This window comes from Uloborus diversus, chromosome 5, assembly GCF_026930045.1.
Source record: "Uloborus diversus isolate 005 chromosome 5, Udiv.v.3.1, whole genome shotgun sequence".
Lineage (NCBI taxonomy): Eukaryota > Metazoa > Arthropoda > Arachnida > Araneae > Uloboridae > Uloborus > Uloborus diversus.
In genome coordinates this window covers 36,866,625-36,884,802 of record NC_072735.1, presented here as the reverse complement: position 1 = coordinate 36,884,802, position 18,178 = coordinate 36,866,625, and the positions used below count along the sequence as shown (strand labels likewise).

Below are 18,178 nucleotides of genomic sequence, written 5' to 3'. Positions count from 1 at the left end.
AAGTTAAATTTGGCAGTTTAACCCTAACTCAAGTGGATTAAACATTAACTCCAGTAGATAGCGGTCATTGTTGACCATTTTTACATTTCTCTATTCTCCTAAAAGGAACAGTCTTACCAGTAAAACAGTTAAGTCACCGGATCGAGTTCAGCCTTGTCACGATAAAGCATTTCGCTGCATGTTAAACATTACCAAAACATTATCAAATTATCACGCAGTGGCGCGAGTGCTATAATTATAATGTAATTGTTATAATTATTACTGTTATAATAATGTTATTGTTACAATTATTATTATTATAATTATAATGTTTAGATTAAGCTGTAAACTGAATGATCTGAGCGTATATTATAATAATAATGTTATTGTTATTGTGATTGTTACTCTATTACATATTACAATCGTTATTTAATTTTCTTTTATGTGTTTTATTTAATTATTTATTTATTTTTCTTTTTTTTTCAGAGTTCCTTAAAGTAATATTTTGAAATAATATCAATACAATAAAGATCTAGTGCAAAAAATATAATAAAGCTTAAGTTTTTTTTTCCAGATGCTCAAATTACCTGCCGTGCATCAAATTAATATTCCTATGAAAGAAAAATATAGAAACTTAACTTCCGATTTAAGTGAAAAGTTTCTATAAAAGAAAGAAATAGAAAGAAACTGAATAAAGCGAAATAGAAGGTAAAATGAACCATACCTTCGTATCTAACCATTCGAATGTTTTTGTCGATTTCGAACGGAAGAAAAATTCCTGGGGAAAGTATGCCATGGCTTATTTTATTTGGAAAGCAGTGGACTGTGGAAACCGATGAAGATCCATTACTGATTTTACTCCCCCCCCCCCCTTTTGGTATATATTCTTTTCGAAGACATTTCTAGATTTTTCCAATAAGCTGTTCAGTATCGGAGAAATAGGATTTAGATTCTTGAAATGAGTGGTGTGTAGAATTTGATAGGGTTCGTGTGTGAGGTAAAATATTGAACTAGACCATTTTAGTGATAAGGTATTTTGAACGAAGATGCTTTAAATTTATATATTATATTGCTACGTTAACATTGAAATGTGACCCCCCCCCCCTTTAGAACTAGGTATAAGAAGTGAGACTTATACCATTGAAATATTTCTGGGCCGTAGATGTGCACAAAAAAGCAGTTTTTTTTTTTTTTAGTTCGATTTTGTTCGTTTTTTTTTTATTTAAATATTAAGCATTATTTTCATATAACTTTCCCGATTTGAGGGAAAGAAATAATCGCATGACTGATTTTAATAGCGATTCACGGAAATTTTTCTGACATAAGTTCAATTTTGTTCTAATCATTTACGTTGCTACAATTAACGTTTAAATATAATAAGAAAACCAAGGTCAGTGGTATGTTTTTGCTTGTTGGCAGCCATTTCATTTTTTTTTCTTTATTTTTTTTATGCATTTTTTTTGAAAGAGAAAAGCGAAAGCCGGAACTTTTCGACTTTTGGTTTTTCTTTTCTTTTTTAGTTTTTCCTTCCTCTTGCAACTTCTGCTTTTAGGTCACTGATTTAGATTTTAGTTTAGGTTTTAAACTGTTTGCTCACGTTTCCGCCAAAAGAATAAAATTAACCATTAAATAACATTGACAGTTCTATAGCCCATTTGAAAAAAATCAACAAAACACATGTGAAGCAGTATTCGACCGTTTGTCTTGACTATCTTTTTTATTATTATTAATAATCAAATTTATATGCGTTAATCTTTCTTTGAATCGAATGAACTAATAATTTTTAGCAGTAAATGGTTGAAAATTGCAACTGAAAAAAATATATAAATTAAATTATAAACAATCAATTCTTCAGAAGATAAAAATATTAGTTGGTTCCCACAGTTCCATTAAAGTACAAAATAATTTGCCAACTAAACTAAGCAGAATGAAAGGCTCCGTTAACTGTAAAATAGTTCATCAGATAAATATTTCATTTAATTAAAAACAATAAAAGTTCCATTGAATCAAAAATGAAAATATAACATGTTTGCGACATTTTTCTAATTTCTCAAGTTGCCAAGAGCTATTGTTTTCTTATTCTACACTCTTAAACTTTGGGGGTTTTACAAAGAAACGGAATTAATCTGTATATACGGAAGAAGAATAAGACCTAAAAAAATCAATTTTAAAACAAAGCTCTCGGAAATAAACTGTCAAGGAATCCAAATATCATTTGACACCTCAATTCTACTCTGACCGTTCATTTCACACTGTCGAATCCTTTTTAAGTTTCCCAAGTCCCACAAAAAATTTTATTTTACCTCTCCTTCTCGTAGCTTTCTCTTCTGATCCCCCTGTCGCATTTAATAGCTATCGATGTCTTCGGAACACGAAGCAGACGGCTTATATGGTTCTGTACTTCACTGGGTTAAGCGATATACCAATTTAGAAACACTGTATCCAGGCTTTTTTTCGCTTGACACGGGAGGATGAAGAGGTCATAGTGATGGATGACTTTAAAATATAATAAGATCTTTTGAGTTCCTGTCGAATGCTATTGAAAAATACTTTTTTATTGCTAAAATTGGAGTATAGTCTCTGAAAGTGTGTTGTTCTTTTCTTTCCTTGTGTACGGAAGCAGAAAGGAAGGTAAAATATTGGTTGAAATTCAAGTTTCTAGAATCATCATTGATTTCATGGCAACTGAGATCGACCGCAATGTTGTACATATTGTTGGAATAGATAACTGTAAAGTAAGACAAACAACGTTAGAAAAAGCAGTTTTAGTGACTATTTTGTACCACAAAATGTAATTATCCTCCCCCCTCCACCCTTCGTTTACTTCGTTTAATTAATCTATTCGTGTCAGGAACCGACTATGATTTTTGAAGACACTGGGCGAAATTTATTTGGTGCCCCCCCCCCCCCCAGCTTAGTCTATATAGTGAAATATTTTGATACTTGCGCATTGAAGGTGTTAACACAGCTATTCTTTATCTAGCGATATTTTATATTAAAATATAAAGATTATATAGTACATACACGATAATTATTAAACATTATAATATAAGATGTCGTCAAACTTTGCAGGTTGCAGTAAGCCATAAATATCAAAATTATGTATGACATTAATTACATAATGTAAATATAGACTATTCTGGAAGTGATTTTGGAATTTACGAAAGAAATTAAATTTATTAGGAGAATGTTTTTTCTTGCTTTAATATTTACAGCTTGCTATAGTGCGGTATGAAATGAGTCCAATAAAAACTGCCCCCCAAATGTTCGTGCCCTGGGCCTGTGCCCATGCCTTAATCTGACTCTTCGTATGGGATACTTTAGGGAAAATGCGGAAACGTAAAGGAAATGCAGTCGAGATAATAGAAGAGTGCAAATTTGAAATTTCTGCGAGAAAATTTGCTGCATGGGACCAAATCATGCAAAAATTAAACTATTTAATAGACAAAAAAATAACTAAAATTTTCTTTAATCATTTATGCTCAAACGGGAATCAACCAATGTGTATTAACATCCGTTAGAATTAAAAGTGACTCATTTTTTTCTTTTTTTAAATTCCTTACCGTCAAGCAATGTTTCAACCTCCTTTAAGAAAAATAAATGAAAACACAAAAACTTACCGTAAAACGTTACAACTTTGTGCCAAGGGGGCAACAATGGGTCACTCTTGCCATGGCGATTATTTTGCTCTCTAGTGGCCTATTTTTTGGACTTACGAGCTCCAAAGAAAATTCCCTGGTAATGTAAACATTTAGGTAACTAAAGTCGCTTTATCAGAAATTGCCATTGTTTTTGTATACCTTAGTCTTTCTTAGTGTGTGATTTGACTCACTCGTGGAAGAGTGAAAAGTCTCCTCTAGGCAGACCACTTATACTGTTTTCCAAGATCTGGTAAGTTCAGATTTGCTATACAAATTTGTCAGTTATAATTTAAGCCGCTTGTTGACTTAAAATGTTTCATAGTTTTTACAAGGTCTCAGCATTTATTGAAAATGAGAATGTTGGTTTACAACAATGTGCCACCAATTTTTCACGGCTTTTAAAGGCTTGGAGCTACATTTTAGTCTCTGTAGGTATGATTTTGGCATATTTTGTGTTATTTGTAAATAATTGCAAGAAAAGACAGAAGAAAGCTTTGGGGGTTACCCTATCGCCAGTAATCATAGGAGTTTTTGAAGAAGGTACTGACTGAACTCCGGACCAAATACAAATTGAGATAATGTTTGAAAATTATTTATTTTGATGAGAATTGGAATAAGATATGTGACTTAGCATTTCAGTTTTCAAGCTTTTTTTTTTTTTGGTCTCGTTTAAAATTTGTCAGACCTACGTTTTTTCTGAGACCTGAGTATAGATACCTAGCCTTTAGTTGGTGAGATTTTTCTAGTTTTCAAATGTTTATATGTCAAAATCTAGGCAGATTATAAGGAATTTTACCTACGTTCACCTTGTTGAACTTTATTAATCACTCAAGACGACAAGTGATGATTAAGTCTTAAAAATTTTTTTAAAAAAGGTAAATGATGGACTAAAAAAATTTTTTATACAGTTTCACGCAGAGGACAATGTGTAGTTTCAGACAACAATAGGTCAGATAAAGTTTTCAATGTGTTTTCTAGATGAAAATGAGGTGGTCCATGGGTCACGGGGGAAAAATTCCCCTTCCTCTACTTTCAACCTTAGATTTTTTTAAAACATTTCATTCGAAAAACGAAATGTATAGCTACCACTGCTAAAGTCCTCAAATTTCTAAATCAAAGATGTACGTGGAATTTTTATTGAAAGCATCGAAAAGTGGCCCATAGTTGAACCATTTTACCATTTCGTATAAGTGAACCTGTGCCTAAAAATAAAATTGCCAAACCATATTAAGCACTTCTTGCGCAAAACGGTAAAAATCAAAGCAAAACGATTTTACTCAAAATAACATGAGTACTGCTGTTATAAATGACTACACAAACGTTACATTCATAGTCATCATCGTGCTATTTTTATCACCCAGTTTAACTCAATTTAGTTATTTACGACGATACAACGGGCTCACTTCTTACAAAATGGATACAATATCACAATACTCCTGCACTTTGTCCGTGAGAAAAAAAAATCCCACCAACAAATCTTTCCCACAAGCTGGAACCAAGAAGTGCCGGCCACTTCTCACCATCCGATATCCGAGTGGCCGGAACACAAGCTGCGTGGAGTGGACTCCGCGGGGGGTCGTTGCCACCCTGGTACACCTTTTTGTGTCTGGAGTAACGCGTCCTCGATGGCATGCACTCTTGTACCAGGACGGGACGTTCAAGTGTCGCGATAGGCGATGACGCGTTAAATGCGAGGCTTGTGCGAAAAAGTAGAGTGAGAAGTTTCCCGCCAATCAATAATGGAGTCATTTGTTATTTGGTGTGAATTTGTGTTGTCGGGTGTACTCTATGTGCTTCAATGACGTAACAGAATAAACTTTCGAGAAGTGTGTGGGAGTAGGATAAGGGAAAAGCGTGATAATAGATTTACTGGGGGCCGGCTTCGATGAGGTAACAGCGACTCTGGTGAAACTCAAGTTCGAAAAGTTGTTTGATGTGATTTTTTAAAAGTTTGCCTTTTTTCTCGAAATGCATGCGAAGAAGTTCGTTTCGTGAACCTAAAAATATATTCAGCGAAAACTAAACTTTTAAGCAGAATGCCCCAAAGGAACAACATTAACTTAGTTATGCAAGATTTTCTGGTACCTCCCCCCCCCCTTCCCCGACTTAAGGTATCCGACTGTGTTCGAAAACATTTTTTAAAATAGCTTAAACATATTTTTTAATTTTATTTTTTAACTACATATGTTTCAAATCTATGAAAAAAATGAAGAAAAAAGCTTTTAAAATATTAATTTATTTTAAAAAAATGGACAAATATGAAGAAAAATAGCAAAAATACGTGTCTTTCGCTAACTATGGACAAAATTAGGTTCTAATCAAACATAAATCCCTGTAGGAATACATTTTTATGACGCTTATGCGTATTTTACGGTAAAAGTATTTTTGTTTTTCAAACCAGTTCTGAATTAAAACTGAACAGAGTTTCTATACTGGTATTTTTTTTTACAGAAAAATGCTTTTGTTTAATATTATCCTAATAAAAATCTTACCTCATTCTAAAATACAGCTTAGCTTTTAGAGGAAAACATTAAGCATATTACAGAGAACTATCTCAGAAAATTTCACCCCAATACTTGAATAAATTTTTCAGATATTATTGTTATAGTAAACAGCTTTCTTAAAAAATATTATTCTTCAGAAAACGCATTTAAATACAACTTTCGGTCTGGAGTTTAGTTTACGGCTCTCTAATAATACAGCTAAAACTCCAGTTGTAGTTCACATATAGTAAAATGTAAGACTGTTTTGGAAAACCAGTGAATCAGACCACAAAACGGAATCATAAAATTGTTTTCGAAAATTTCCTTGAAAATGCTAATTTTAACGCAGTCAGATATCTTAATAGTATTAATAAAATAAAAATCTGTGGTCTACTATGCTGAGTTTCATGATTTGACTTTCTTCATCATCAAAGGTGCAAAACTTCTGACATAACTGAAATAATAACTTCTACACAAATGCTTAAAATCAAAACCAAACGAATGATATGTCTGCAAATGTTAACTATTAAAATATTTTCTGCAACTTTGTTTAGTTAATTACAGATGAAAGCCTTCACCTAATTAGAGTTTTTAGCGATTCTAATGACATTCATATGTCTTGATTTGCTATAAATCAAACAAAAACGATAAAATCTGATCTAATTTCAGAAATATATCTTATTTTGATTATGATTTTTATCAACATATTATTTTTTTTTTAATCAAAAATCGGAATTCCCTTTTATTATTTGTTTTTATGTATATAAGGGGTAGAATGATTTCTATTAAAATCAGAAAATTAGGGAAGTCAATAATAATTTCCATCTGCTTTGTTCTGTTAATCGAGTTAGTTCAAGTCTGGTATCTGTAGCTATTATTTACTGCTATGTTACTTAAATGGGCTATATATTCCTTGCTGGAATTTTGATTTTCGAGATTTTGCAAAGTTTCTGTTTCAACCGTATGAAGAACCCGACGTGGAACGTAAGGAAGCCCGTGTCTTTTGCAATATGTTGTATACTATTGGCAAGCGGCCAGTCAAGATGATTTTATTTGAATGAGGGAGAAAAGCGAAATTTTGATGCGCGTATGTCGTTCCTTTCAATGTGACGGTGCTTAATTTAGAGGCTAATACTACTCAGTAATGGCAAACCAGCCTCCTTGCAAACTGATAGATGCGTCTGTTTCTGCCAGTAAACCGGATGTTTTCCTTTCCATCTCGTCGGTGATTAAACAGTACTCTAGGTCAACACAGTGCCCCAACTGAAAAAGACGGGCACATGAAGACTGTGCCAAAGAGTGATTTCAATTATATCTGTGGTTTCTGTTCCTAATACTTAAAGTTAATTAAACTAATAAATTCAAAGCAAATGTTAGAAATGATTCATTTCCCATTTTTTTCCAAAACTAGTTGTGCTTCTCAGCGCATAAAGGTCATTGGACTAATTTATTGTCATAACTAATTATTTCAGCAGTAAATAACAACTTTTTTGTTTGTGTACGTACCTAGTTTTCCTGACAAGGTTTGAATAAAATCTAGGAATTGCATACTCTTGAAAAATTAAATCAGTTATTCCTCAAAACGTAGCTATATTGCTCTAAAATGCAGTGCAAATACACCTGCACGATTCAGAACACTTTGTTTCAGAAAAAGTGATATTCTCCGCCAGGAGGAAAATGTTTCAAAAGTGTTCCGAATGTGTTCTGGATACTGAACCTCGTGTGCCAAAACACTAGTCCAGATGGTTCCTCAACACATTTGAAAGCATATTTGGTCACATTTGGGCACACTTGTGAAATCATTGCTTTCTTTGCTGCAACGAGGATGGCTAGATAAAGATTGGTTGGTTGTTCTATATACTGTATGTATACACTATGGAAAAAAATGCTGTTATTTTTACTGCAAATTTTGTTACATTTTTCAATCCCCTCATTCATAAACTCATCTGAAAGAACTTTGTGCCACGAAATTGTAATGTATTTCATCACATGTGCCAAATTCTGCGAAACTACGCAGAAAGTATTAGTAAACGCTGATGTCGATTTCAGAATTTTCATCTGTAACTGTTTTGGTCTGGTTTGGAAAATTTTTAATGCAAGTTACTAATTTCCATTATTATTCATTACATTATGCTTAAGCATTTCAAAAATAACGTAGCACTTGCAGATCGTTGATCTCCATATTTTGTGTACATTATGCGTTAGCATTTGCACATTAAGCATTTGTCCATCGCTGAGCATTCACATTTCGTTTTAAATAAACTTTTATTCATGATACTGTTTAAGTTGTAGAAGAATTTTAATAACTAAATTTAAAAGTTATGCTATTGTAATCCTGATGTTTGGCCATCGATTATGCTTTTATGCTTGGAACAAGGATCCCTAACCTTTATTATTGTTTGTTACAATTTATAAATTTATGAAATTTGAGTCTCACAGTTTAAATTTAATACAAATGCATTGTAAAGCAAAAAAAAAAAAAAAACACATTTTTGAATTTCTAATCTGAGTTCGAAATGTATGCTAAAAGTTATATCACCTATCTTGTCTGATTTATAAAACTACTAAAGTTTATATAGGCTTGTATAAATGTATGTGTGTGTCTCAATATATATATCGCGCCTGGTTTTGTTCAAAAATAGGACTGGGAAACAAAAGGTTTTAAACCACTGGTTTAGAAGATAATTCTAAATCAATTTTTCAATTTGCTATTCGACACGTTAATAAAAAAATTTTACATTTTGAAAAATGACCATGTTCAATTTATACAAAAAAATACAACTTGATGAACTAAAATTAAATAACATATGATGAAAGTTTTGACGAAAAGCGTGTAATTATTGGATAAGCAAAAATTGCATTCTGTTGCAGTTATTAAAGAAATATTTCAATAAGATACATATATTTCACACAATCTATTTAATACTATAAAAGAGAGGCTCAGTGGACCACAGACTGAGATACTCGTAATTTTCAGGACTTTTTATTTAAAAAACTCCGATTTTAGCTTTAATAACGCAATTTTGGGCCATTTTTTTAAATTTTCGGACAAAGGTGTAGGGATACCTTCGCGCGATATTTGTTAAAGCTGATGTTTTGAAAATAACGTTTAAGCTGTCTTTGGTGATGTAAAGAAGATGAAAGGGGCTAGGGGACTTTCTAGAAAAATGATTAAATTGGAGATTTTAAATTGCAATTTTAGATGGGTCTTTAGAAAACTATAAGGGTAAGAGTTTCCAAGAATGATCCCTCCGAAAACGACTCAGAGGTGAAGAATTAAGAACATCTTTAGAGAACTTAAGGGGATATCCAACCTCAATGTTTCAAAATTTAATTTTAAAATTACAATTTTAAGCTGAACTGGAAGATGTTAGAGGAAGGAGACTCTGAGAATCTCGCCGTAAAATAAAAAAAGAAAACTGATATCTTAAAAACATTTCAGCTATATTTGATGATAAAAAGAAAGGAAAGAGGGGGGGGGGGGTCTCATTCTAGAGAAATATCATCCAAGAGAATTTAGTGCATATAAAGGTGACATATATTATTTGTTTTCAACTAATAAATTCATAAACGTAAAAAATAGCTTTTATAAATTGTATTTTTATGGAATTTTGCAGTAGAATCGACCTGCATGTAAAAACAAGGATTCTGCAATACAACTGTCCAGCAATGTGATGTAAATTTTAAAATCTATATATGTGTCAAATAAATTTATTTAAAAAATATTGAGTTTAATGACTGTTTAGTAGTAAAACTGTAAACGATTTCTGCAGATGCGTGTCAAGATTACCTTTTATTGAAAAGAAATGAACATACTTCCAGTGATATTCCCATCCATTTTTCTGAGGGTATACTCCCAGTAATCCATTACGCACAATATGTGTAGGCGATCATATACGTAATATGTCATAATATGAAATTTTTTGAAGCTTGAGGGTATACGCTATATGTCTAAAAAAATTTGAGAGTATACGGCGTATATGGAGTTATACCCTATAGGAACACCACTGCATACTTCTGTTCAAGCTCGAGTTATATAAGAACGTTTTTCCTGATGACGTTTGTATTTAAATTGCAGACATTTGAAACCGATATTCATTATTTTCGTATTTTGAAAAGCCTTAAAACAATGAAACCTTCACACTAAATTAAATTAGACGTTCGACCAATACAAAATAAGTATAAGCTGACCAACACTCAATTAATTAAACTTTTGCCCAAAGACGATGAGGATTCCGCGATACTACTTCCAGCAATGCGATGTAAATTTTAAAATGTGTATTTATGTCAATTATGGTAATTTAAAAAAATTTTGTTTTACGACAAGATGTGTTTAATAAACTGCAAAAAAAGGAGTTCAGAGGTTCTAAGTGCGTCAGTTTGAAATGTAAATTAAATACGTGCTTTAATTTTTAGCTACATTAGGGAACCTATTTCTTCCTTGAGGCAATTTAACTTTTTAAAACGCATTCTGTATTTCAAAGTATAATTAAGCCAGTTTGACGAGGAATTTCTGTGAACTCGTGTTTTTATGTAAAGAAAATAGCATTATTGAAAAAAATTAAGTACAACTGAAACTTTTTAAATTGAAGTGGCACATTCAACTCAAACAGAATTCGACCGAATGGAATACGATTGTATCTACCAATAGCGAAGACAAAATTTAACATTGCCTCATCCAGTTGAAAATTCATTTTTTCCCATTCATGATTTCCCATTTCTCGCTACGCTACTGTTAGATAGCATTCCATCGAATTGACATAATTGAGTTGAATGTGCCATTAAAAGAAAGCAAGTTACGTTGACTAACTTTCAATCAACCAAATAATCGGATTTTCACAGAATTTTATTCCAGAAGAAATTTTTCCGAAGCATCATACTGAAATAACAAATTAGAAACTACCTTGTGAAATATTTGTCGCTCAATTTGTCACCAAGTGTTAGTCCATTCATAACATAATTTCCGGAGCATATTCAACTCTAACATAATTGATGATTCGATTAGAATGAATTCTATCAACCAAAAGTGCAGCCAGAAATTTCCTTTACTCCACCAAGAAGAAAATTTCTCGCTACGTGAATGGTAGATAGAATTCGATCGAATCGAACATAATCGAGAAAAATATGTTTCTTAATCGTCATTGAAAATTGCACAGATTTGACTCAAAAAAAAAAGAAAAAGTGTAAACGCTTTTTTTGGAACCTCTGCGCACAACCAAAAAGAGAGTAAACGTTTTAATTGATTTTGAGATTCCATTAGACTTTAAATTTTCATAGTAATAATGCAGATTAATAATCATATTCAGTCAAAGCCTAAACCCATTATCAAGCTGGAAGTCTCAACAAAAGTTAATTTAGTGCATATTTTTTCTTTTTATAAGCTTTTTTTATACTTGTGTAGCACGCATTCTGGGAGGATGCTAGTGATCCGTAATTGTTCCGAAACACATCCTAAAAACTGTACCAAAACGTGTGCCCCAAAATGTTTAGTGCAAGTGTTAGAAAACCATCCTTTTACACTATCCATGAAGTGTCTAAAAAGTGCGCTAAAAAGGAAATACATGTTCCGAACAGTGTTTCTAGAAGTGTTTTGAAAGCCGACAGAAAAAAGTGTTCTAAAAAGGGGGACAAGTGTCCGTGTTTAAAAAGTATTATGGCATGTGTTCTCAAAACGGTTCTAATAACTATTACAAAAATAGTGTTCCCAAAAAGGAGACAAGTGTACGTGTGCAAAAAGTGTTCAAAAAGTGTTTGATTATTTGCAGTGTACCTTTATTTTTGGTTCAAAAAAAAGGGGCATTATCATTCAAATAGAAATTGAAGCAAGTTTATCACGAGATTGCTTAAAAGGGAGAAAAACAATTTTAATACCAATTTTCTCTCTATCTTTCTCTTGAATCAAATATTTATTTACTTTTTTGGTCGGAATTGTCCCGTTCGAGGGAGGTGCTTCTACAAATGCTAAATGATAATTCAATGGGAATACCATAAGAAAGTTATCATTTGTAACTTGAAAAAAAAGTCAATTCATAAAGCTTTTTAATGCGTGCGTGAAATATTACAATTAAATATCAATTTGAAATAAAAATGTTTACATAACTGAGCATAAAGCAGTTATTAATTAGCCCTCAATTTGTTCTACAAAAATTTCAAATATTTCTTCAGTTTAAGTTTTTCGCGAATAATCAAAATTACATTTTATCCTTTCTTATTAACCGAACTCAGAAACAATTGAAAAGATTTCGGAATGACACTGAAATACTCATTGCTGAGGATATTAAAATTAAAATTATGTTTTGTCACGTTCATTTAGTATACATTAAAATAACAATACATAATTAGCTTATGATTGTAGTAAAAAATACCAGAGGGATTTTTTTAAAGGCTTTTCTTCAATTTTATCATTTTTTGAGATGGTTTAGTAAAACACTTAAATAAATATTGGAAGCACAATTAATAAGAATCAAACAGATAACACATGTTGATAAAACAAATACAGGAATTGTCTTATCAGAAATATAGTATAGCTTACAAAAATTAATTTAAATATCTGGAAAAAAAAAATTCTGTTAAATAAAATTTTTCAACATCTAAAAGCTTCAATCTCGAGTTAACCTTGACCTTGACCTTGTTGCCATCTGTAACACTCAATGGCCGCCAACAAAAGATCATTAACAGGCTTTAAACGTTGAAAATCCGACCAATAGCTTTATATTTATTTACTTGTATACATATAGTGAATTCTGTTTTGACTAGCAGCTAATACTTAGTTGCATGGATGTTAAAATAAAATAAATGATAATTAAGAATAAAAGAAAGATGGAAAAAAAGGACCTGCATAAAATAAAAAGGCATATGTAGACTGTGGCAAATACCGTTGTGTTAAAATTTCAATTTAGTCGCTCTATTAAATGATCATACTGCTGATTATATTGGGAATATAAACTATATTCATTTTTATGTATTCCGCTATTTTTCTTTTTCCTTTTTTTTTTTTTTTTGGAAATAAAATCGCATCCTTATCATTGACTAATAAAATAACAGTTTTTCTTTTTCTTTTATTAATTTGTTTTTAGCAAATGACGATTTTGTTTATTATTCAAATAAATGTGGCATGTTTCCTTCTGTAATCAAGGTTTATAAGTGTTCAAAAATAGGTTTACGATACCTTATTCAAGAAAGAATAGTGAAAAAAGAATATCGTAATATAAAAAAGCAAAAACATTTAAGCGGCAAAGCAGTGAGCGGTAGCCGCAAAAACAATAGCTTTCTCCCGCCAAGAACTCGTTACTTCTCCGGTCATTTCAATAGCGGCGGCATTGACGGAGAAACGGTATTTCCCTGCCGGCGCTGCTTTCGTTTAACAATCGGGGAAACGCAGCGTTACGTTCTTCTATTGTTTCACAGAAAATATCGTTTTTAATTTTACAGTGGCACAACGTATTTGAAAGGTTTTTTTTTTAAATTTATTGATCTACTCAGTATAAGAGATCAGAACACTTTTGATCTTTTGCCTAGTGCATTGCTCAAACATTAGGGAAAGTTTACATAGATACATTTAAATAATACTTAGGGGTAAAAGTAAAAGCTTCTGCTGTGCGTTTAACAATCTTCAAAACTAGGTATTAGGTTGCTCTGTTGCTTCGCAGAAAGTAGTTTAATAATTTTGCAATCGCACAACTCATTAAAATATTTTTTCTTTTGATCTGCACGAGATAAAAGTTGAGAATACTTCTCTTTCATCCAATGTGTTCCTCGTGTGTTAGGTAAAGTGTAAATAGATACGTTTGAATAATACTTTGATTATTATTATTTTCAACACTCTGCGAAAACAATTTGCGTTCAACAATCTAAGAAACCGAGCGCTACTTTCGTCTATTGCCTCGCAGAAAATATTTTTTTAATTTTACAATCGCAAAACCTATTTAAAAGGGTTTTCTTCTTCTTTCTATTTCTGCTTATTTACTTTATTTTATTTGTTTATTTATTTATTTTTGTCATTGATCTACTCAAGATAAAATATCAGAACTTTTCTGATCTTTTATCTACTGTATTACTCATGCACTAGGTAAAATGTAAACGTAGATGCATTTGAAATAATTTTTCAAAAAAAAAATATTAAGAACTTTTGTTAGCGTTTAACAATCGCCGAAACTGAGCGTTACGTTCTTCTACTGTTTTACGGGTTCATACAGTATTTTTGTTATTGATCTACTCAAGAGATAAAAAAATCAAAGCTCTTCTGATCCATTACCTAGTGTATTGCTCATGTAGTACGTAAAATGTAAATAGACACATTGATTCATTTAAAATAATGCTTTGAAAAAAGAACTTTTGTGTTAACAATCGGCAAAACTGAATGTCTCTTATTTTATTGTATTTGTGAAAGTTCTTTTGTTATTTATCTACTCAAGATAAAATCGGAGTGCTTCTTATTTTTTATTTAGTGTATTACTTATGCACTAGGTAAAATGTTAATAGATGATTTAATATAATACTCTGTTTTTGTGCTATATACTTAAACGAGACAGTTATAAATAGTGTTTGATTACATTTTTAGTTGTCATTGAAAATGAAAAAAAAATCAGACATAAAGTGCCATAAAAATAATATAATTAGTTAACAAATAAATAAATAAACACAAAAAATCCTTACGAATAAAAGTAAACGCAAAGAATTTTCAATAGTTTCAATCGTCACTTTACATTTATGCATCACAAAAAAATTTCTTGGTATTAAAACTAATACAAATAATGACTTATATTAATTGTTAGTAATTTTGGATTTTAAAAAAGTAAAAATTTCTGTAAATTTTTAGTTAGCTTATAAGTGTTGTACTTTTGACAAATACATTTTCTTTTTCTTTCGGTTTTTTTTTTTTTTTGATCATCTGAGCAATGTATGTAAAGTTAATAATCATAAATTTATATTAAATTTAGAATTGGGTTCATCTATTTTGCAAGAAAGGAAGTTTATATTTTTTATGAGTGTTATAATTAAAAATAAAATCGTGATCACAACATTGATGTTTCCAGTAATCTAATATGTCAGTGAAAGGTACAAAAATCATTACATACGCACTTTTTTTTTCAGACAAGCTATATTTATATTAAATAAAGCTTTGCCAGTTTTATGCTCCGAAAACAATTAAACAATTTCTAAAAATAGTGACTCTTATTTCGAACAGTTAATTAAATAAAATAAGTCACAAAAAAATAAATAAATAAATAAACACAATATATATATATATATATATATATATATATATATATATATATATATATATATATAAGTTTAAAAAAAAGTTTTAAAGTAAAACATTGTAAATAAGTAAATAAGTATAAGATTTTTTAAAATTATTTTTACATGCCTAAATTTTTTAATGATCATGCGCTTGCTTTTCTTCTCATTTTTCATTTAAAGATTTTTTTTCTTCAATCATTACTTATTCCTTAGGTAAGATTTTTATTGCCTACTCATTACTGTCTCATCTTTTTTTGTTAGAAATGACTACAATAGCACAAACTTTCAAACAAATTTCCTAATGTAATAAAAGTGCTTTTCTTTCATGAAAACTAAGAATTTTTTAACTAGCCATTTTTGGCGAAATAAAACGTTTTACATTTATTTATATTTTTATGTGTTACAATTACAAAGCACTTCAGATGTTATTCGTCAAAATAATCCGTGAATATAATGTTTAGAGAAAAAAAACACGATGGCTTGGCTATAAATCTTTAGAAACACGTACACCAAATGTAAGGTTAAAACTTAAAAACGTAATATGAAAAATTTTAATTTGTAGAAATTTTTCTTCAATACATATAAAAAATTAATAAATATATATATATATGTATTGATACACTAATTTTTAAATAATAAACACAAACGCGATCAAAGAGCTAATTACGATGAATACAACTGTTATGCTGCTTAATACATTTTATAACGCTGTGTTACTGTACGAAGAACTTATAGCTCATCTACAAGAATGCGTTTAAAGTACAGTAGCCAGATGCTCTTTACATTGTGAAACATCGTTACGACGTTTCAGTACAAATCTGTAAGTAGTGCACAAAGAAAATTTTTAACGCCTCAACAAGCATATTTCAAACATAGAAAAGAATAAATACACTCCACAAATATACTTCCACGATTTGTATTTTAAATCAACATCCTGCATGGAGAAAAATTCAAGAGGGGGGGGGAGGCAATTAGCATTCAAAAAAATTGCATTTGATCATTTTATATAGGGGAGGGTGGAACAAAGCGGGTAGGTTTTCGACGAGCGCTTGAAAATTGTTGTTTTTGGATTTTAACCGCAACAATTCATTTATTTCCTAGCAGGGTTCTTGAACTTCAAAATAAAAAGTGATTTTTGTATTATTTCAAGCACAATATTTAGTTATTATCAAACTTAACAAACATGTGGAAAACCCGCTTTGCCCTATCATTGAGCCCAAAGCGGGTAAGCTTAACTAATTGTGGTTTGGTACATTTACCAATCAAATATGAAGTTATAAATGATTAAAATGATTTTCTAGCTACTTGCCATTATATAAAATATGTAAAACAGTTGTACTTATCCAATTTAAAACCAGTACATTTTAACTGAGTTAATTAATAGACTAATTAATTGCCATCCTAAAAAAAACTTTTTAAAGTTATACTTATCCTATTGAAAGAGAAAATCTAAGTCAGCACACGAGTCAAGAAATTTTAAATAAATATATGATTAAATCCTATACACGCTTTGCCCAAAAGCACGTTTTTATTTCAATAATTATAACTTAAATTAATAATTTAAAAAAAAAACGGAATGACCATCGTAGTGTATAGGCGGATAGTGTCAGAATAAGTTAATGTTATTGACAATAAAAAAAAAATAAGCTGGTCTTCAACTAATCACAAGTTCAAAATTTCTTTTATATATATATATATATATATATTATTTTTTAACTTTAAGCCTGGTTGCGCCATGCCACTTCACTGCTGCTTCGCTGGGACTGATAATAGTTCGGGGGTGTTTGGGTAAACACGACATACGTATTCATCGCTGCTAACACACCTTGTGGGGGGGGGGGGAGCATACGAAGGCCTATCCGCTTTGGACGACCTACCCGCTTTAGACCACCCTCCTCAACTTTTGAAATACAAAATGTCAATTCTGTGCCTCATTGCCAGAAGGACGTAAGTCACATTATGATAATTTTACAGGAGACAGGAAAAACGTTTTTCTGGCGCATGCAAAGGATGGGACGTGCGCTCTTTTAAGCCTGTTAAAAAATTCAAAAGATTTTTTTAAAAGAATAACGTTTACATGGCTCGATGCGGGATAGGCTTCTACGTACAATGCACTAATAAACAGAAAACCGAAAATTTTGAACTTATGTCAGTCTGGCTCTGAGGTACAGAATTTATTTTATCCTTAGGAAGTTAGATTTTTTTTTAATGAAATTGATCACTATTTGGGGCTTTCATAAGGGACAGACTTACCGTTGGAGGTGGTGAGAAAGCCATTCAGCTTCTCGGGCGAATCCATCCCGGGGGGGTCCTGTAGCCGCACCAGTTTGAGGCGAAGGAGGGGCGGCGTCCCGAACACAAGATCGTGGGGCTCCAACCCACACCCTCGGTCGAACAAAATCCTGGACACTCGACTCACACCATGCGCCGGAGATCACCTCCCGGTGGACGGGACGGCGAACATCGTGGCTCGCACACCTGCACACACAAAGTGGGAGTTACACTTTCCAACAAAAACACGGGTACTTTTCCGTTAAAGGTATGTCACTCGGTTTGGCGACATTTTTACTAATAAAAAAAAAGTTTAAAGTCATTGGGCGATATCAACAAGTATATGGCAACTCCAGAATTTAGAAACTGAATTAGTTGAATGCTGCCAACTACGAAATTTTTACTTCGCAAAAGCGTTAAATAAATTAAAATCGCCAAAATTAAAAAAAAAAAAATGTGCCAAGTGACGTTCCTTTAACGGAAAAGTACCTAAACATGTAACTCATAGAGAAGAAATGAACACATTGTTTTAGATAAGTGGTGCTCACACACAGCTTTTTT

At 31.4% G+C, this 18,178-nt stretch overlaps 1 protein-coding gene across 1 annotated transcript in view; it reads right to left on the bottom strand.

Annotated features, from left to right (window-relative positions):
• The window catches only part of LOC129222354 (LIM homeobox transcription factor 1-beta-like), a 127,103-nt gene that overhangs the window by 98,548 nt on the left and 10,377 nt on the right, over positions 1-18,178 (bottom strand). Inside the window, 1 exon segment of the mRNA XM_054856850.1 lies at positions 17,600-17,824. Coding sequence (XP_054712825.1) covers positions 17,600-17,645 — 46 coding nt within the window. The 5' untranslated portion in view covers positions 17,646-17,824.